We start from the raw sequence: 21,124 nt of genomic DNA, 5'->3' as shown, positions 1-21,124 counted from the left end.
GAGCCCTGGTCTGGGAAGACCCCACGTGCCATGGAGCAAGTAAGCTCGTGTGCCACAACTACTGAGCCCACATGCCACAACTACTGAAGCCCACGCGCCTAGAGCCCATGCTCTGCAACAAGAGAAGTCACCGCAACGAGAAGCCTGTGCACCGCAACAAAGAGTAGCCCCTGCTCGCTACAACTGGAGAAAGCCCACCTGCATCAACGAAGACCCAATGCAGGCAAAAAAATTAATTAATTATTTTTTTAAAGTTTTTTTAAAAAAAAGAGTCATGGAGAATATATGGGAGAAAATGTAGTAAAGAAATGCAGGTGAAATAAAAAATGAAGTGAAATAAGATAAAATAAAATGTAAGGCCCCAAACTCTTTCTTTTCAAATTGAAATTCTTTCAGATTATTGTTTTTAAAAATTCAAACAATATAAAGTAAGAAAACTTGTATAAAAAATTGTATAAAGTAGTAAGTGAAAGGCCATTGGAATCCCCCCTCCCTGGACACACTCACTGTTGTTTTATAAACCCATCCAGCCATTCAGAGTTTGAGGCTTCTAGCTCATTCCTCTAGTTTAAGACCTTTCTTTTCTGGAAATCATGAGGCTTTTATTTTAAATTGTATTTTTCATATCACTATTTAAATGTTTGGTTCCACACATAACTAAATAACTAATAATGTTAAATGAGCTGAAGGTATGCTTTTAGAGTTCTAGTAACAATGTTCATAAATATGGGTTGCGGATAGCACTAGTAAATATTGTATTACAATCTTCCTATTATATAGTTTTCCTGATCTAGATGAGAATATCAGTTTTCTGCTACAATTATTTCCACATCTATATCATCTTCTGGAGAATAAAGACCACGTTTCCAACTTCCTGTTTTTAATAATCAATAGGGCCTAGCTAGTGTTCCTCAGACATTTGTTTCTACATCATATAAAATCATTTAAATGTTTTTCATATGTAATTTGATGGACTTTTGTTGGTATGATGCAAGTAATTTCTTGGGTGAGTGTTCTCCTTTACGTGATGCAGCTAGAGGAGCAAATATCAAGAAATGAAAGAATCATCTCTCCAAAGGGAAATGAGAAGCCAGCTGGGGCAGGTCAGACACAACACTGTGTGGCTCCTCGTAGGAAACACGCAAATCTGCAGGGCAGAGCTGGTTACAGGTGGGTGGTAGAGACTTGAGATCTCAACTTTGACCGCACCTGCTACAACTCACTCCACCTCACGTACACTGGCTGGAATGGTTTTCCTTCCCATCTCACCCACCTCGAGAGAGACACGTGTGTGCGTGTGTGTACACACACACACACACACACACACATTCACCCTTCACCTCTGACCTTTAATGATGCCTCCTCCGAGATGCTTTCCCAGCCACACAAGAAGTTCCCCCTTCAGTCAAGAACAAGAGCCCTCTTTTGCACACCTAAACCCTTTTTCACTTTCTCCTGTTACAGCGCTTATCCCTCTGTTAGGGCTGCCAGGCACTCATCTTCTCTTCCACTGGACTTGAACATTTCAAGCCCAGCGAGTACGTCTGTCTTGCTTGCTATTTATACCTAGTAGAATGGCAGCCCCGTGAACCAAGCCAGAAGTTTGGAATGCATCCTTGACAACCACCAACCCTGCACCGCACCTCCTATCGCCACTCAGTTACCAATTCCTGCTGGTGCCTCCTTCTAGATCTCTCTCAAGTCCATCTGTTTCTCTCCATTCCTGTGCCACTTCCTTGGGGTGACTCCCATTTCTTTAGCCTCAGTGGCTGCAGTGGTCCCCTACCTGGTTTCCCTTCCTCCAGGCTTGTCACCTTCAAATGCATTCTCCGTCCTGACACTAGAGTTCTTTCTAAAATGCCAAAATTCTTAAAACCAGCCACATCCCACCCTTATCTTGCCAGCATCGTCATTTCATGCCATTCCCAACCATAGTGATTTTCTTTCAGCTCCTTGAATTTTTCACACTTTCTCTCATCTCTAGATTTTCTCATACTTGGAATAATACCTGGGATCAAATATCTTGGCCATTGACATAGCTGGGGAAATGAGAACTCTTAACTTATATGTCACCTTCCAATTGGGAGGAGAATAGCATGCTTCTCCGTTCGGGTCCCCAAAATGTATTTGCTTCAGGAAGTTATGAAAATCTCTCAGCATGGGAATCTCAGGAAGCAGACTGAATGACATAAATCTCTTCACTATGACCTCAAAGCAATACTTTTAAATACAGGATATGATTGGGTTTCAGGATGAAGGCTATATAAACTCGCCTCCCAATAGCACTTGAAAAGCTCCTGTTGTGTGCTTGTATTTTCCTCAGGACCTCATCCCTGTTGCCAGAAGACGTGGTAAAAAGGGAACCAACCATCATCTAACAAAATGGTTCATTTTGTGGTTTTAAAACAAAATCGCCATTCCCAACATTACACAAAACAGGAACTTCAGCATTCAAACCTTCTGTTTCTGCAATGTATACTTATGGAAGATTAATACCCAAGATGGAATTATCGTCTGGGAAATCTTAAACCCTACCCCAAACAAGTAGGACCATACTATAGGTTGAGCAGAGGCAAAATGTATTCCTTCCCCAAATAAATTCAGATTTTAAATAGGATTTACCGGGCAGTCCCTGTGCACTTTGTTGCTTAATGCATTCTGCCATTTCACTGTTACTATTTACATTTTCTCCTTATCTCAACCTCCTCCGTCTACTTCCTCATTCTCAGCTGATAATCTTGCTTTTTATGTCACTGAGAAAATAGAAGAAGCGAAAGAAGATCGTTTTCTTCCTTCTGTTGCCAAACCCACAAACCCACTGTCACTCTGCTTTCTCTGCTCTCTAAGGATGGACCGTCTTTGTGCTCCTCCAAGGCCAATCCCTCCATCTGTGTAAAGTCCCACCCATCCCTTTTCATCTACTCAGGAATCTGTTTCTGCACATCCTTCTCCTCCTTTAATCAACATCATCATTTCCCTATGGACTGGACAATTCCTGTTAGATTACAAACACGCTATCATGTCTTCTCGATGATTACATTTCTGTGGTCCCATTTAGGGTGGAACTCCTTGGGAAAAAATGGCTCTACAGACTTGCTGTCTCCTGTTGGTCTTCTCCCATTCTCTCCTGACACTCATGCCCCTGCAACTACTTTTATCAGCTGTCAGTCACGTTCTGTGACCAAATCAGATGTTCAGGGTTCACTCCAATGCACACGAATTGCTTCACTGGCTTCTTGACCTCTTTGGTCTAACCGGCCACTCCTTCTTATCATTGTTTATACATCCTCCTCAATTCTCTAATTTTTCTTTAAATGTCAGGGACTCCAGGACTCTGTCTCAACCTTGACCTTTCCCCTCCCCTCCCCTCCTCTCTTCTCTTTGCTTCACTTCGCTTCTCCTCACTTCTTGTCTTCATTCACACCATCTCCCTAAGTCATGGCCTTAAGTATCATCTACGTACTTACAACTTCCACATTTAAATCTCCAAACCTCTTGCCTGAACCCTGGGTTTATTTATCTAACTGCTCGCTTGACATCACTTGGATGTCTAATAAGCATCTCCAGTTTCTCGTGTCTGGACTCAACTGGATATTTTCTCTAAGATTTGCTCCTTCCCCGCTGTTTCCTGTCTCAGTCCCATTCCTCCAGTTACTCAGATCAGATTTTTCTCCTTCTTCTGTACCCTTCACCTGATCCATAAAGAAAATTCTACCAACTGCACTTTCAAATAAATCCCAAATCCAACCATTTCTCAACCCTAAGTGCTATCATTCAACCCAAACTGCACTTTTCTACCACCAGACAATGGGTCTGTCTCTTACCCCATCCCCTTGCTTCCGCTCTTGGTTGCCTACACGCTATTAAACTGATCCTTTTAAAAACATAATTCAAATTCTGTTACTTGTCTACTCAAAACCACCATTGGCTGCCCATCACTCTTAGAATAAAATCCAAAGTCCTATCTCTGGCTTTTAAGGTGCTATATAATCTTGCCTAGACCTGCTTCTTGGGCCTCATTTTCTATCATTCTTTTCTTGACTTACTTCTCTTTAACCCAGTGGCCTTTCTCCATTTCCCAAGAACACTATCCTCTCCGGACTTAACATTGACTCTTCTGCAACGTAGAACATTCCCCCTGCCCCATACCACATGGTTCCTTCCCTCACTTAATTTAGGCCCGTGCTCAAACATCACCTCCTCAGTGAAACTTTCTCTGACCACCTCCGGTAAGCAAAATAATAGCCCCCAAGACGTCTCCATCTTAATACCCCAAACCCGACTATGTTAGGTTGCATGACAAAGGAGAATTAAGGCTGCAGATGGAATTAAGGTTGCTAATCAGTTGACCTTAAGATAGGGAGATTACCCTGGATTATCTGGAGGGCCCAAAGTAATAACACAGATCCTTTCATGTGAAACAAGGAGGCAGAAAAGGAGAACAAGAAACACGGCAGTGTGAGAAGGACTCAGCCGAACGTTGCTGGCTTTCAAAATGGAGGAGGACCATGAATCAAGGAATGTGGGCAACTTCCAGAAGCTGGAGAAAGCAAGAAAACAGATTCTTCCCCAGAGCTTCCAGAAGGAGCGCAGCTCTGCCAACACCTTGATTTTAGTCCAGTGAGACCTATTTTAGACTTGGCCTCCAGAACTCTATGATGATCAATTTGTGTTGTTCAAAGCCACGAAGTACGTGGTAATTTGTTACAGCAGCAACAGGAAAATAATACCCCAGCCAATCTAAAAAAGAAAGTGCGCGTGTGCATGCACGTGTGTGCGTGTACACACACACACACACACACACACACCACTCTCTCTCCCCTTAGCCTTACCTTACTTTTTCTCAACTTGCCACTGGCTATTCACTATAAAACCCACAAGGGTAAGTTCATGGCCATAATTCCAGGGTCAAGGACAGCACCTGCTTGAAGAAAGTTACTAATGCTCCTCTTGTCCCTGAAATTTGATTTTACTGTTTGCTAACCCTAAGCTTTATTTTCAAGTCCTCTGTTCCTTAAGAGAAAATAGTTGACCCTTGAACAATGCTGGGGATTGGTTCCAGGACTCACCAAGGATACCAAAAGTGTCAGACGCTCAAGTTCTACAGTCTGCCCTCTGTAACCACAGCTCTGCATCTGCAGACTCAACCATCCAAGAATCCTTTAATAATGTAATATTTATTGAAATAAAATCCTCCGATAAATGGATTGGCACAGTTCAAATCCCTGTTATTCAAGGGTCAACTGCATTTTGTAAGTAAAAATGAGTTAAAGTTAACCAAAGGATGCTTTGAAGGGAAAAGACATCATGATTTAATAACATGTCACCCAAGGAGTCTGACTTACAGGATGAAGGATACTCAGTCCTCCCAGACAATATCTGTGCCAAAGAATGGAGACCAGGTGGAACAAGTTGAGAACTGATTGTCAGTATGAGTTTCACCCATATCTTCACATCTGTTGATAGAAACACCTTCGTTTCCTTGCCATCTGTCTGCTTCTTACCATAAATGTGGGGATTGGGACCATAGCCCCAAAGAACTATGTTATTTCAGGTCCCCCCTAAAAAGGTCCTGAAAAATATGTCCATTAGAAATAGAAGAAAAACCTGTTTTCATTGCATTTGCAAAGACAACCTCTTCTATTGCATTTCCTTTCTAGTATTCTTTTAAAGGTTGTGCATAAACAGTTTTGATAGGTGTGTGTAAATACACCAGTCTACCACCAAGTGTTAGATATTCAAATAAGTGGGCCTGGCCAACCTCCTAGGCATGCTTTGGTCTACCAAATGTGAGGAGAAGTAGTAAATGTCAATTCCTGGCGGAACTTTTAATAGACGATGTGCAATTTGCCACATGCCTTCCCAGTTAGAGTGACCTTGAAAGCATGTGTCAATAAGGAATCTCCATCAGCATGGGTCTTTGGGTCACTTGAATAAGCAGAGGCTCCTCTCCAGTTCATATTAACCAGATAGTGTGAAAAAGCAATAAACCTTGTTGGTTTAAGCCAGAGATTTTGGTTTATTTGATACTACAGTAATCCCTGGGCATTCTTTGGCTTAAGAAATGTGAGGAGAAATGACTGTCAAAAAATATTCTATCCTGTGGGTCCAATGGGTTTCTTTCGTTCATGAATTCTCAGTGCCTTTTCAAGGAGACTATATATTGTAAGTCTCAAAGAAGATGTGATGGTTAATTTTGTGTGTTAACCTGACTGGATCATGAGATGCCTGGATATTTGACTAAACATTATTTCTGGATATGTCTATGAGGGCGTTTCTGGATGAAATCAGCCTTTAATTTGGTGGACTCAGTAAGGCAGTTTGCCTCCACAAACAGCTCTCTTATTCTAAAAGGCTCTAGAAACTGTCATGTCAGACCACCAAGCCTATGTTTCTATTGATGTAGGAGCAATCTAGAATGAAAACAGGTGATACACTGCACCTTCTTATTTTTACACATATAACTGTCATTGAAAACACCCTTGGTCTTCAGTATTTTGAAGCATAAACACCTATGCGTAAATAAGTACATTTCTAAACTACTCTACCACCTACACTCAAGACAAAAGAGGAAGCAACTAAGATTGCTTTCAGCCAATACAGAACCTGAATTGTGGTTTTCCATTGTTAATCTCCATAACACTTCCGTGAACTCAATAATTTCATTTAGAAATTTTTGCATGTTTCATTTTATCATTATTTTTCCTGATCATAAATAAATACCTGTTCATGGTTTTTACAAATAAGTAATAAATGCACTAGAAAAAGAAGGAAAAAAAAACAGTTTTAATTACATTTCCTGATAGCCTCTCATTGCACATCTCCTCTCATACTCTTCTACAAGTTGTAGACACAATTTTGAATTTTATGTTTTTCACTTAGTTTTCTTTTAATAAATTTATTTATTGTTAGCTGCATTGGGTCTTTGTTGCGCGTGGGCTTTCTCTGGTTGCAGCGAGTGGGGGCTACTCTTTGTTGCGGTGCGTGGGCTTCTCATTGCGGTGGCTTCTCTTGTTGCAGAGCACAGGCTCTAGGCGCGTGGGCTTCAGTAGTTGTGGCACACGGGCTCAGTAGTTGTGGCTCGTGGGCTCTAGAGCGCAGGCTCAGTAGTTGTGGCTCACAGGCTTAGTTGCTTGGCGGCATGTGGTATCTTCCCAGACCAGGGCTTGAACCCATGTCCCCTGCATTGGCAGGCGGATTTTTTAACCACTGTGCCACCAGGGAAGTCCTCACTTAATATTAAAACAAAAGCATTTCCCCATTTTAATCCTGATTCTTGGTAGGCTTCATTTTTTTATGGTTCTATAATACCCAATTGTGTGATTTATACCATCATTTACATGAGACACATCCATATGTAGGATGTTTGAAAATGTTATTTTTTAGTGTTATGCCCCCTTTCTTCTAAAAAAGGATCTGCAGCAACTTTAGAATTAATTTTTGAAACATATCTTCCACTGGGAATTGTAAGAAGAGAGAAGCCAGAAAAATACCAGAAAATTGTTCCTGGAGAATAAGATGTTCTGGGTGGTTAAGAGAGAGGCACCAGGACATGGGCTCAGGGTAAGTGGGGACACGGGTGTACGTAATAGATGCTGAGAGGTAAGCTGTGCCATGACGTATTATGGAAACCATATGGTAAGAGGTGGGGGTGGCTTATGCCAGAGGCACGTGGGCAAATCGTGGGGAATGACAACAGACCGATCTGAAATGGAGCCGTAACCTGGTTGGGGGGAGTTGGCCCTGACCCAGTACACCTGGGGTAAGATGCTGTGTGTAACCTGGGCTGTGTAGGGTCCTTGCGTAAACCTATTCCTGTAGCAATGGTGTGTGCCCTTCTCTCTCATCGCTACATGTCCTGTAAATCAGAGCAGAATGATACAGAGGCTTTTGCAATATCATACACAAATCTGTGGCCACATGTCAAATATCAGAGCTTAAGAATAAAATTGACCTAATGTTAATAAGTTAATGCTCTGCAGTGCAGTTATACTACTTTTGATTACTACAATAATGTGTTTGAAGTAAGACCTCCTTAGTTTAAAGATGATCAATGAGAGGTCCCATGGCCCTGAATTTCAGCAAGGATATGAGAATTAGTAAGTATGATGCTTCATTGCAAAGATTTATTCTGATTCAACATGTTTCCATTCACGGTTTTCTTTTTTCTTTTTTTTTTTTTGCGGTACGCGGGCCTCTCACTGTCATGGCCTCTTCCGTCGCGGAGCACAGGCTCCGGACGCGCAGGCCCAGCGGCCATGGCTCACGGGTCCAGCCGCTCCACGGCACGTGGCATCTTCCCGGACCGGGGCACAAACCCGCGTCCCCTACGTCGGCAGGCGGACTCTCAACCACTGCGCCACCAGGGAAGCCCATCCATTCACAGTTTTCTTGCCAAACACATTCGGAATATAGTGTTCTTTATTTAAACAATGTATAGAAGGTCTGATGATCTGACACATTGTTTGCCCCTATTTGGGGGCAGTAAGGTGACTTACTTAGCTTTTCAGGGATGTGTCCTTATACTTCCAGCTATTATTACATCGGACCTTCCTGTCGTCTAGAGTTTAAGCCCACATGCTCATAGCAATGGCTATGCTCTATAATGTTTTTTCTTTCTTTTTTGGTTTTATTTACACGCAGTACAATTCACTCTTGGTGATGTACAGTTCAATGAATTTTGATAAACACATACCATCATGGATCCATCATTACAATCGAGATGCAGGAAGTTCCATCAGCTCCCCAAATTCCCTTGGTCTTCCCCTTTGGAGACAACCCCTCTTTCCTACTCCTAATGCCTGGCAACCATTTCTATAAAGACTTATTTTTATAATCTATGCTTTACTTCTACTAAAACAATTAAAAGGGTAAATGATCACTTTGGCCAGTGTCTGTGGATCTAGAAGAATTTCTCCACTTGCAGACCTTTGGGTCTAAATCTCAGAGATCCAGGAGCTGGCCTTTCTGCAGGGCTGGGGACGAGCCCCATTCCCTCCCAGCTGGTCTGAGAGCTGCCTGGCTGAGGTCCATAACAGAGCAACACCGGTGTTATTAGGTAGAATGTTTAAAGTATAAATTTCTTATTCGTGCATCACGATTTGCTTATCTACCTCAAATCCCCATAAACGTAACCCAGAATCAAAACTACTTTTAATCTATTTTAGCGTTTCATTATACACGTACACCTTGCTTGATGCACTAAAATGTTATGTGAAAATGTATTTGAACTGAATTCTGAAAATTAACTATTTTTAAAGTGAGCGCTTTTAAGAAGATCAATAATTAGCCTTTTATCTCTCTTCCTCAAAAACCCATGTTTGTGTATCTGGATGGTGTCCGTCAGGGAACTGCTTAGCTGAGCTTGTTAGAAATGTCAGCAATCCTCTTCATCAACACAACTCACAGATACAGGCCTCTGTACACAACAGGTAAAGTTTGAACTCGTACATCACACCTGGCCGGCTTCAATGCGCCAGTGCGTTTTTCTTGCCTTCAGGACAATTTCAAGACAATTTCCTACATTCCTCCCCAGAATGCTGCAACTGCTGCACGGATCCTTCCTGCCAAGAGCCTGGAAGCCTGTTGCATCACACACACGTCCAGCTTCTTGAAAGAATTTTGCAGATTAAGCAACAGGCGCCTAACGCTCCTTCTACCCAACTAGCCGTAGAGCAGATCTGTTTCCCATTTCTAGTTGGACTTTCAAGGACTTCCGTTTTCTAATTGCTTCCTCCGGTGCTGCGAGCTGTGGGGACTGCTCCCCCTTCACTTCTCATGCCAGGACTTCGATGGCCATTGTGTTTTGTCACATGAAAGTTAGAGCCAACTGTGAGAAGCTGAGGGATGTTGGTTGCATCTGTTGGGCCAGCCTGTCAGTCATGGGAGCCATCATGAACTGCTTCTAGAATAAGTAAGCCTTCCAGCTTAAGCACCCCTGATGACTCAGCGGGATCAGTAATTAGCAGAGTAAGCTTTCTGCCCCAATCTGTGTGTGTGTGTGTGTGTATACATTTTTTTTTTCATGTGTGTGTGAGAAGCAAAACTTACCCTAACTCTGGCAATATTAATTCTTAAAAGGAGCAGGTTATCTTTGGGCTGCCTTCCGCCTTTTTTTTTCCACTTTCAATTGAACTTACTGGAGTCCAGATATCTGCTCTCTCTGAGTTCTATCACCCTGGTGTTATCTCCTCTGTCATTTACTGGGATAGCTCTGCCCTGCATTTGCCTTTGCTTTGTTCCTGAACAAAAACTGGTTTCTTTCTGAGGAAGTTAGAAAAGCAAGACTTATGTGACCAATATGTTTCCCAACCCTCACACGAGAAAAAGGGCACACCCAATGCTATCGAAAAACAACCCTGTACCAGTCACAGCGCCAGATGCTTTAAGCTGCTTCTTATTGTGGGCTCACTCGACATGAAATGAAAAATAAAACAGACTCCTGCCCGCCCCTCCACCCCCAACAGAGGCTTCCCGGCTCCAAGCTAAAACACAATTCCGAAAAAATCTTACCATTCTAGAGCTTTGAAATACCCTAACCAAACTGTCTTCCATTTTAAGTTTTACTTTTTTCTTTCTTTCTTTTTCTTCTTTTTTTTTTTTTTTTGAACACAAAGATGCTAAATTAAGGCCAGGCAAATTCTGGTTGTCTTTCTCAGATGATTTCCAAATCTCAATGGTACCTCCCACCTCTTCCTGTTCACTCTGTAAGTGGGTCTCTAACTGGGAGGGTTCCCAACTATTTGCCCCTCCGTGATTACTAATGCTGTGATTATTATCATCATTATTAGCACATGCAATTATCTTTCACTGCAAAAGGTTGCATTCGAGCATTTAAAACAATCAAATATTTTTGTACTATGCTTTTGTTACCGCTGTTGCGATTTGCCTTCTTATCATTCCAGAGATGGATTGACTGTTTCATTGTCTCATTCACCCTTCTTCTAGCTGGAGAGCTGTAACGTTTTTATGTAATCCACACATGGGTTTGGAAAATGTAGGAAGAAGAAAAACAATGAACCTTGGAGTAGATTTAGAAAGGAGAGGCATGAATTTGGCAGATGTGATGTTTTACATTTAAGACGTGGGGCACAGTTTAGAGTCAAAAGTGGAAGAAATCAGTTTGGTGATGGGGGTATTTTATTTTAGTGAAGTAAGAAGGAAAGCCAGGAGGGAGCTGAGAGAAGAACATTTTTGGAGCCACTTGATTTTGTGCAGAGCAGGAAAATTATCTACCCTTTTCCCTCCCCACCACCATATGCTTCCTGAAAGTTTTCTTTTTTCATACTTGAAAGGACCACAGATTTTAATAGTATTCATACATTTGAAGTGCTAGGCAATTCCCAGCTTCCTCTATTTTTTGCATTTATGGTAAGTAATTTTTAAAATCCAGGTTATAGGATAAAGTAAAAATAAAATAAATGACTACTATTTAATGAAAAATATTTCAAACGCAAAGGCAGAAAGAAAAAAAAAAGGCAGTTGACCTTAAATAAACTAAGGTTCAAGATCACAACCAGATTCAGGGTCTAAATTATAGGCCAGTCTCCCCCAGTGTCTAGGCTGAGAGAGTTTAGTAAGTTACCACAGCAAGCATTAATTTATAGACACCCCCAGGGCCTGAACAAGTTGAAACAACGTCATTAAAAGGTCAAATTTACTTAGAATGTCTCGAATTCAGATGTAATAGTAAAAGCAGACAGGGTGGAAGACAGAGACAGTCATGGCTCTCTGTACAAAGGTATATTTGTAATGTGATCTATATTGATGCCCACGCATCACACTCTATTATGTGCATCTCAGTTTGCGGGTGTCCAGCACTCAGAGCCCCTACTTTGTCAAGCAGAGAAATTTTCTTCCTCTTTGGGGGAAACCTGCACGTTGCTGCCCATGGGCAGAGGGTAGGACAAGAGGCAGCTGAGGGGGCACATACAACCCATCATTCCCACCAAGACAAAGGCTGTCTCTACGACCTCTGGTTTCCACAACCTTCTGCCCAAACTGCTTTCCCCTTTCAGATCTTCTCTGGAGGATCATTTTAACTGGAACCTGTGAAGGTAACTTTGGGGTGGGGGAGTGGAGGAGGGGGAGGGAAGGTGAGCGGTGCCTCAGCTCCATAGGATCCAACCTTGAACTTGCAGTCTGTTAGGACCAGCCCTGCATCTACTGTTTACCATTGTGTGGTCTTGGATGTATCTTTTTTTTTTTTTTTTTAAATTTATTTATTTTTGGCTGTGTTGGGTCTTCGTTTCTGTGCAAGGGCTTTCATCGCGGTGTGCGGGCCTCTCACTGTTGCGGCCCCTCTTGCTGCGGAGCACAGGCTCCAGACGCACAGGCTCAGTAGTTGTGGCTCACGGGCCTAGTTGCTCCGCGGCATGTGGGATGTTCCCAGACCAGGGCTCGAGCCCGTGTCCCCTGCATTAGCAAGCAGATTCTCAACCACTGCGCCACCAGGGAAGCCCTTGGATGTATCTTTTAAACACCTTTGATGTCTGTTGCCTTACTCATAAAATGGGTTTTACATGGTCATTTTGTTGTATGGATTAGAAATAATGTGTATAAGTGACTGGTACATAGTAGGTGATGAATAAATGCAACACATCTGGTAGTATTGACTGCAACACCCGGAGTCAGAATGCCTCTGTTTCTGCCTTTCATCTTTGGTTCCAAGATCATAGTCTGCTCACAGAACCGACACTTGAACTAGAAATAGCTCTACAGGCTGCTGCTGTCCCTCCCTTCCTTTCACAGCTTTGCAGCAAACGGCATTCACTGGCAATTCCACCGTCTTGTGGCTCATGGATAAGGTCTTTGGTAGAAATGATGTGTATGTAGTGTGCTGGCCCCCACTCAATAGCAAACCCCTGAGCCACAGTCCTCTGATTCCTATTCCCCCACCCATTCTCAGGCCATTCCCAGTAGCAGCCAAGGTTCCTGGGCCCACAGTACCCCCTGATGGCTAAATGGGGAACTTTCTTTTCTCAGTCATTCTCTCTCTGAAACTCGCCCAGGCTTTCACTGTTCACTGCTTTGTTCATTCCGCCATAGACCGTTCATTTCTTACAGATGTTGTGTGGCCTCCTATGCCTTGCTTTTTTCTTTTTTTCCATTTCTTGCTCAATTATTTCAGAAACATCTATCTCCCTCCCTGGTTCCCTCACTTTGTTCCACTTAATGAACCCTCAAGTTACGGCGATTATGGTTGCAAGTATAAAATAGTAGGATGAATGCATCTCTCAAGAGAAAAACCCCAGGGAATTCCCTGGTGGTCCAGGGGTTAGGGTTCCATGCTTCCACTGCAGGGGACATGGGTTCGATCCCTGATCAGGGAACTAAGATCCTGCATGCCATGAGGCAAAAAAAAAAAAGAAAAGAAAACCCCATCCATTTAGAAGTAAAATAAGACATAGTTGTAGAACCAGCAGCATTAATCTCGAAAGCCCTTTGCAACATCCAGATGTCTTCCTGAGAACCTGTGCAGAAGGTGCCATCTACCCCCCTCTTTCTCCAAGGAACACTGATATTTTCTCAACACTCATTATTTTCCTATTTAGTTAATCGCCAAAATTGTACTAGTTTGTCCCCTACTGTTTCATTGCAAATATGATTCGGCTACAGTAAGGGTTAAGTGCATTCCTATGGGTTATTCTGGAAACCAAAGCACGATCTTTCAGCATTAGTTCTCTGTGGGAAACTGAATTCAAAGCTCCGAACAGTTGCTTTAGAATGAACTTTTGGGAAATGCTGCCTATTGTAATTTAACACTGGAAAGTTTTGGTTGGGAGTGGTCAGTTTTCAATAATTCATATTGATGTCTGTATTCTCTGGTTTTCATTTGTTGAACGGTGACATCTACTGGGATTAGTACTTAGAAAGGTATTCAGGTGTGACTTATCTTATCTGGATAAGATATTGACTCTTCCTTATCAAAGAGAAAATATACTAACCAGATCCTGATTTGATATGTTGATATGTTATGGGACTATTCTAGAAGGTTATTAAATTCATGTCCATGACTATAGATTGACTGTTGGTAAAAATACATCAAATGTCTCAAAATGCAAATGCTAATTTCCCTTAGCTTAAATTCAAATATGCCAACAATTTATGTTTTTATTTATCAAGGCTCACATTTAAAATACGTTTTAAAATACAAATGATTTTGATGTGGATTAGTAAAATACCTTTAACTTTATGCTTAATTGTTCTGATTTAGGAAATTTATTCTCAAGCTAGAGCTCAGTAATTAGAAGCATCTAAAGTCCTGATTCCACAACAAATTGAAAGATTTCTTTCACAAATTAATATCAAGTGGTTTAATTTTTCCAGTTTCTAGTAGTTAAACTTTAAAAGTTTATAAAAATTGGTATGAAATAACTGAATTAGTCAATAAAATGGTAAATGAGCTGTTGTGACCATATATAGACACATATGAAAAACATAATTTTAAAGTGTTTTCATAAAATATTTCCTAGTTTGGTCATAATTCAAGCTAATGCTTGCATAGGAGTTTTTTCTTTGAAATGATTCCCATATACTTAGAATTGAAACTATTTTCTCCTTTAAAATAAAAACTGCAAATCAGTTAAAGTAACAGGTAAATAACACCCATCCAATTTCATCAAAATTCTGTGAAAACTGATGTTCTACATAAATTCTAAATTCATACTAATGTAACAATAATGAAGAATATGTCATAAAATAGCTGTGTGGTGCAAAAGGTATTTTAATTGATTGTTCATCAAAGAACATTATTTGAGTTGACACATTCACATTTTTCTGAAAAGAAGTATTTGCTTCCTGATAATATATACCTTTTGAATTCATAACGTTTTGGAGGTACAGATTAAAACATTCAGTGTTAACGTTTTTGAAAGCATTAAGTTTAAATTGTTTTCTCAAGACCCAAGGAGAAAACACCAGAGGAAACATAAACAGACTGAATTGTTTAAAATGTATTTTCCCTTTAATTAAATAAGAAACATCTGTCCAGGGATTTTGGAAATGAATGTAATCCATCCACACTCTGCTTGTACTAGTTTGCATCCAATGTCCAATATTTTGAAAGAAAACTCTCTCTTTCTGTAAAGAATTAAACAGCAACATGGAGTGATATCTGGGTCTGTAGCAGCTGACTCTTGCCTCCAGAGCTTGGGCACTGTTAATGCTAAGGATCTGTCTTTTCCCAGATTTGTCCTTGGGAAGTAACCAAATTCTCTCCGGAATCAAGGTTAGGGTATAACATCTGCCTTTCTCCAAACCATCCACTCCCCCTGAAAATGCTTATTTCGGAAGAGTAAGGGAACAGAAGTTACCAGGATGCGCCCAAAAACCCACGCTCAAAATACCGTTCCCCCTCTGGGGTGCACTCAACATTTTCCTCCCCTTCACTCCGGCTTTAAAAAGCTGATTTCTCTAGGGACCTGCGCTGCCCACAACACAGACCCATCAGACAGGCCACGTGAGCACAAAGAAAGTGGACAGTTGACTCCAGGATGGCTGTGGCTCTTTGAAACCAGGACCCACAGTTGAGAATGACAAGTATCACTTACTGGTGTTGTCAAACGGTATCTGCCTGCACTGCACGGACCCCTCGGCGGGCCAAGGACAGTAGTAGACGGCTCCCCCTTCCACGATGTCTGGCTGGCTGGTGTTGGCTTTGGGCGCTCCCACCAAGACACTCGCTCTGCGAAAAGGGTTGGAGAGGAATTACTCTTTGGGAATCATAAACGTGAGCGCAGGCGACGCAGTCTCTGGAGCAGCCTGCCCACGGAGACTAGGGTCGGGGTCAAGGGCAGAAACGTGTTTAGGATGGAGACCGACTGTCCAACCTGATTTCCTCGCGGAAACCTATGGGCGTCTGAAACCTGGTTTGGAAGAGGGTGCAAATAGTCCTAATTCTTCTCTACGTGGAGCTATGTATATAGTGAGTTGAGGGAAGAGGGGCGGGCGGGGGTGGGGGGGAATAGCCAAGGACAGAGCCCAGCTGCTTGTAGCAGACAGCACTTGCGCCCAGACCCTTAACGGTTACAGGCTACGTATAAACAGACCATGTTGCGGTCGTGGTTTTCACTGGCTTGAGTCCGCTCGGTCCCGTTTCCCCCTTTGTACGATGCTGAAGTCTTTGTCTCGGGACCTTCGGATTCTAGGCAAGCGGCATGTCCCTAGCTCAAAGTTCACAAGGCACATCTAGCATGGAAGGCGAGAGAAGAGGCTGGTGGTGGGGAGCCGGACGGGACCCCCAGCGGGCAGCGCGATGGGCTCTCACGATCGCCTGCCATCAGGCTGCGGGAACAGGCGCGGGTCCCCCGGCAGAGGGGCAGGGACCCATCCTGGGGCGGGGTGGGCCCGCGCGCGCGGGGAAACTTACGTGCGAGCGGCAGGTACGTGGAAGTCCACCGCGTAGCCGAAGTAGCTGCCCTCGGGGCCGCCGTACACCGTGAGCTGGTCCACGTCCAAGTTGAACGCCTGCGAGGCGGGCGACCACAGCACCACCAGCGCGGCCGAGAAGCAGCAGAGGGGCGCGAGGGGCGGCGCCCGGTTGCCCCGGGGACCGCGGCGGGCCCGGGCGGACATCGCCCTCCGCCCGGCCGGTGCTCACCGGACGGCGGGAGCCGAAGACCCCGGCTGGGGAACGGCGGGCGTGGCGGCTGGCGGTCCCCGATGCCCGCGGCCCGGGTCGGTGCGCGCGGCGCGTCCGCGGTGACAGCCCCGGGCGATCCTCCGCGCGTCCCCTGCGGTCTGCCGGCCGCCTGGTCCCGCGGCTCGGGGGGCTGGCGGAGGGGATCCGAGCCCTCCTCTGGCAGCGGGAGGGGCCGCGGCGCGGTCGGGGCGCCTCCTAGCGGCGCGTCAGCGCACTGCGGGCCGGAGTCCGCGACTCCCTCGCCGCCCTCGGCTCCGCTGGCGGCCGGCGCCTGTTTCGGCCGCCCGGCTTTTCTACATCTCAAGAACGATCTGAGCCTCACACAGGCCAAGTCAAGCCATTGCTTTTGGAAGCCGATCTCCCCCCTCCCCTGGCCCCCGCCGCATGGGGCGAGGGTTTACTCCAGTGTCTCCCAAATGGAAGACTGTGAAAGCGTACCCCAGCACGACGGACGAGGCCAGACCAAGCCGGGATCTTTGCATCACCTCTACAGCCTGAAGACCCTTTCAGGGTCGATGTGCGTTTGTACAGTCCTCTCCTTCCCCACCTCTACCCGACCTCCCTGTCGAGGTAACTGATAAACAGAGCAATCCTGGAGATTTTATTTAGGTCTTTCTCAAAGGCACGTGGCACACGTCAAATGACTCGGCCCTATATGTCCTTAACCCTGTGTAATTGTGGTGAAGACTGGCAAAGGTGGGAATGTCGGAATTTCCAGTTTACCCCCAGCAGGGGTCGAGGGTGTAGGTTGGAGTCAGCGGGAGTTCAAACTTCAGTTCCAATCCACCACCGGTGTTACTGATCTCTTTCTGTGTCTTCTGCTTGGGGTAGGGAGTGAGGGATGAGTAGGGGGGAAGGCAGAGGAGAACCGTGATGTAGAAGCCCTTACATAACATGTGGTCTTCCAGGGAAACAGGACTGATGGAGAAAGAGAGCTGCTATTAAGCGTTAAACAGGGTGGTGCTGGGGTCATATAGGTATAGAGACGGGAGAGGTGCGTAGGGTCTACAGTATTTTAAGGAGATGTGTTGGTAGATTTCAACAGAAATTTGAATATGAGGCTTGGCTTTGGACATTGGGGGCGGAGTGATTGAGGGAAGGTATTAAAGACAGAAAGGCTGGGATGAAATGGTTGTGCAAAGGGATCAGAATCAAAGTGTGGGTTGGAGAGCAGTGGGAGGTAGGGATGGACGTCCTGAGAAAGGATCTTCACGACAAGAACATTTATTGAGGCAGAGGGAGCCGGTTCTACAGCAAAGGCATGACATGCCCACAGGGATTCCAGAAGTTTAGTAGAGGATGTGTGTGTGTTGGTGGAAGGCGGTTGGTTGTTAGAAGGAAGAGAAAGCAAAGCAGCTGTTGCCCAAATGCCCTGGCTGATGAGGACTTCGACATGATTAACAGATGGAAGGGAAAGGAAGCCCAACGGGTTAACTAGGAAGCCCAACAGGCCGTTTTCTGGCAGGGAAAGGGCCAGAAGACTGATGGCAGAAGGAAAGTGAAGGAGAGCCCAAGGCGAGTCTGCAGGTATCGACCAAGAAGAGGAGAATCACAAACAGAAGCAATGGGCAAGGAGAGCGGACTGGGAGGTAGATGGTGAGTTAGATGCTGGACCTGTTGAGTCTGTTACTAGCATGGGATCCCGGAGAAGCTGGAAGCGTAAAGTGTGATTCAGAGCAGTGGTCTAGTCTGGCGGTGCAGATGTAGGAGTCCATCCACGGAAAATCTCTGCTCCCATTGAAAAGCTAGACTCTCTCTTACATTAGAACCCACTTGGCAGACTGAATTAAATTTTACATTTTCATCTTTGCTTGTCTCATCCCTGTAGAAATGCTAAAAATTAATAAGCGATCAGAAGATTATGTAGCAAATCATCACATCTGGATCATTTCCTAACTGTATAGTCCTTTCCCAGACAAGGACTTAAAAGTAGAGGGTAGAAAACATTTTTCTCAGTCCAAAAGTCCACTTGTGTTGGATACAAAGTCCACTACCTTGGGTCAGGTTACTAGTGTTCATAAAAGTGACATTCCCTAGAGTAAATTTCAATGGGTAATTCACATGCAACATACACATGGGCATATTCAGAGCTGTGGGAGACCTTGAGACTGGGAAATAACCTCAACTCCATCACTTCCTGAGACTGCATGCTGAAATGTGTAAATTCATCACATTGCAGGCAAGTCTTATGTTGAAATGGAACACCTAAATAGGTAGAAAGTAATGGGGGGGTGAGGAATTGGGAGATTGGGATTGACATATATACACTGTTGATACCTGGTATAAAATAGATAACTAATGAGAACCTACTGTATAGCACAGGGAATTCTGCTCAATGCTCTGTGGTGACCTAAATGAGAAGGAAATCCAAAACAGAGGGGATATATGTATATCTCTAGCTGATTCACTTTGCTGTACAGTATAAACTAACACACTATTGTAAAGCAACGATACTCCAATAAAAATTATTTTTAAAAAAGTATTTTGAGTTAAAAAATCCAGCCTTTTCTCAAGTCTTTATGAGGGCTTGTTTCAAAAGATTTACAAAGATAATATAAGCAATCATTATCTCTATTTGTTTAAATTAATAAAGTGCAATTAAAAACAAAAAGAAAGTAAAAGCATAATCCTAGATGTACACTTGGTCCACATACCAACTTACCAGACAGAAGTAGCTCAATATTATAAAATGCTTTGATTTGTATAAATCAGCACATCACCAGGGTATCCCCTTTTGCTACTGTCTCGCTTTTTGATATTTCTAGCATGTTCCTTATTTTGAATTCAAGATAGGGGTAGGCCAGGAAAGAAAATTCTACTTATTGCCACATAATTGGATACATATAGTTGTCCGTTTCTTCTAAAACACACTTGTTCTTGATTTATACAACAAGCCTATATTCTTAATAGTGTCACTTTCCACTGTACAGATGAGGGCATTAAGGTTCAGAAAGGTACAAGCATATACAAAGTTACAGAGCAAGTAAGTGGTGTGATTTGAACCCAGGACCAGCAGATGCCAAAAACAGTTCCTCATACTATTAGGTCTATAAGTATGTTTTTGTAAGTTATGGCAATAATGAGAAGTCACCTTTCTAAAGTAGCAAGCTCTTCTGGGCTGGCCCTTTGAGCATGCCCATGAGTCATGATTGAGAGGTGGCATAATGTAGCAGTGTGTTAAGAGGTCTCAGAAAAGGGTTTGGTGGTACCTTGGTATTCAAAGAGTGGAGGGAAAGCAAACTTACTTGAAGCTCTTTGACCTCCCTGGGAGACCAAGAGCCTGGGAGAGTAGTAAATCTTCCAAGAAGCCAGAAGAAAAAATCTGCAATAATTACAGGGACAGAATAGGTCTGCATAGGTGTCTTGCACATTGCACTATTCTGACACGTGGGAACCATGCCAATCAGTAAAACTTGGGGTACCGTCAGAGAAACACATGGACAGTGACAGGTCTTATGCTGAATGAGAAGTTTGACATTTTAAAGATCTACTAGCACTGATTTATTTGTCAGAAAAGCAAGTCTGGGAATTGTTTGTCATGCATGTGAGTACGTGTGTATATTTAATACTGAGAAAGGTATACATAGTTGTTTGCCTAAACAGAAAAGAAAAGAACCCAAAGGTCAAAGGTGGAACAGATTTGGCCCAAACGTTCCAAAAATAAGTAAAGAGTACCCTAGGAAAAAAAAATGCTCTCTGGGTTGTAGCCATGTACGAAGTACTTAAAAATAGAGATGTTGTAACATTTTTTAACCATTAGTGCATACTTTTTAACAGAAGACCAAATACGTTTTAACTTAATAACCAATTACTATTCCCCACTGTTTATTTTATTTCTTAACAATTTTTAAAAATATTTCTTTAACTTATTTATTTTCTTAATTTTTTTGGCTGTGTCGGGTCTTCGTTGCAGCACGGGGGCTTCTCTCTAGTTGTGGTGTGAGGGCTCCAGGGCACGTGGGCTCTGTAGTTTGCAGCACGCGGGCTCAGTAGTTGTGGTGTATGGGCTTAGGTGCCCCGTGGCATGTAGGATCTTAGTTCCCCGACCAGGGATTAAAGCTGCATCCTCTGCCTTGGAAGGCAGAGTCTTTACCACTGGACCACTGGGGAAGTCCCTCCCCGCTATGTTTAAATCTGTTTCTTTATGTGATAAAAAGTGATCCTGCCTCCAAATCAAGAGCTAGGGGAGTCCCGATCTGATTATTTCATTAATACAACCACAATTTCAATATGTTGAACCATTTACAAAATAAGCCAGTGTAAAAACAATGTGTTCTTGAAGATTCCATCAGCTTTAAAAACGAATGCACCACAAATGGAAGGTAGTTTTTCAATCTTTTCTTGTATTTTGGGTAACTGAGGTGATCTCAGGGGTTTTTTGGTTTGTTTCTTTGTTTTTGGTTTGATTTTTTTTTCTTTTTTTTGCCCAACTGGACTCAGAGTTTCTGCAATATTAGAAACCACTGATTAGTAAACACTGGT

General features: G+C 43.4%; 1 protein-coding gene across 1 annotated transcript in view; it reads right to left on the bottom strand.

Annotated features, from left to right (window-relative positions):
- The window catches only part of ITGA8 (integrin subunit alpha 8), a 178,641-nt gene extending 161,897 nt beyond the window's left edge, over positions 1-16,744 (bottom strand). Inside the window, exons 1-2 of the mRNA XM_022580578.3 lie at positions 16,370-16,744; positions 15,552-15,685 (exon numbers count right to left, since the gene is read on the bottom strand). Of these exons, the coding sequence (XP_022436286.1) occupies positions 15,552-15,685; positions 16,370-16,575 (340 nt within the window). The 5' untranslated portion in view covers positions 16,576-16,744. The remainder of the gene's footprint in view (positions 1-15,551; positions 15,686-16,369) is intronic.
- Between the last annotated feature and the right edge of the window lie 4,380 nt (positions 16,745-21,124).

Source organism: Delphinapterus leucas, chromosome 2, assembly GCF_059928025.1.
Source record: "Delphinapterus leucas isolate spDelLeu-1000000601 "Yukka" chromosome 2, BTC_Dleu_Yukka2, whole genome shotgun sequence".
Lineage (NCBI taxonomy): Eukaryota > Metazoa > Chordata > Mammalia > Artiodactyla > Monodontidae > Delphinapterus > Delphinapterus leucas.
This window is presented reverse-complemented; position numbering and strand designations above follow the sequence as displayed.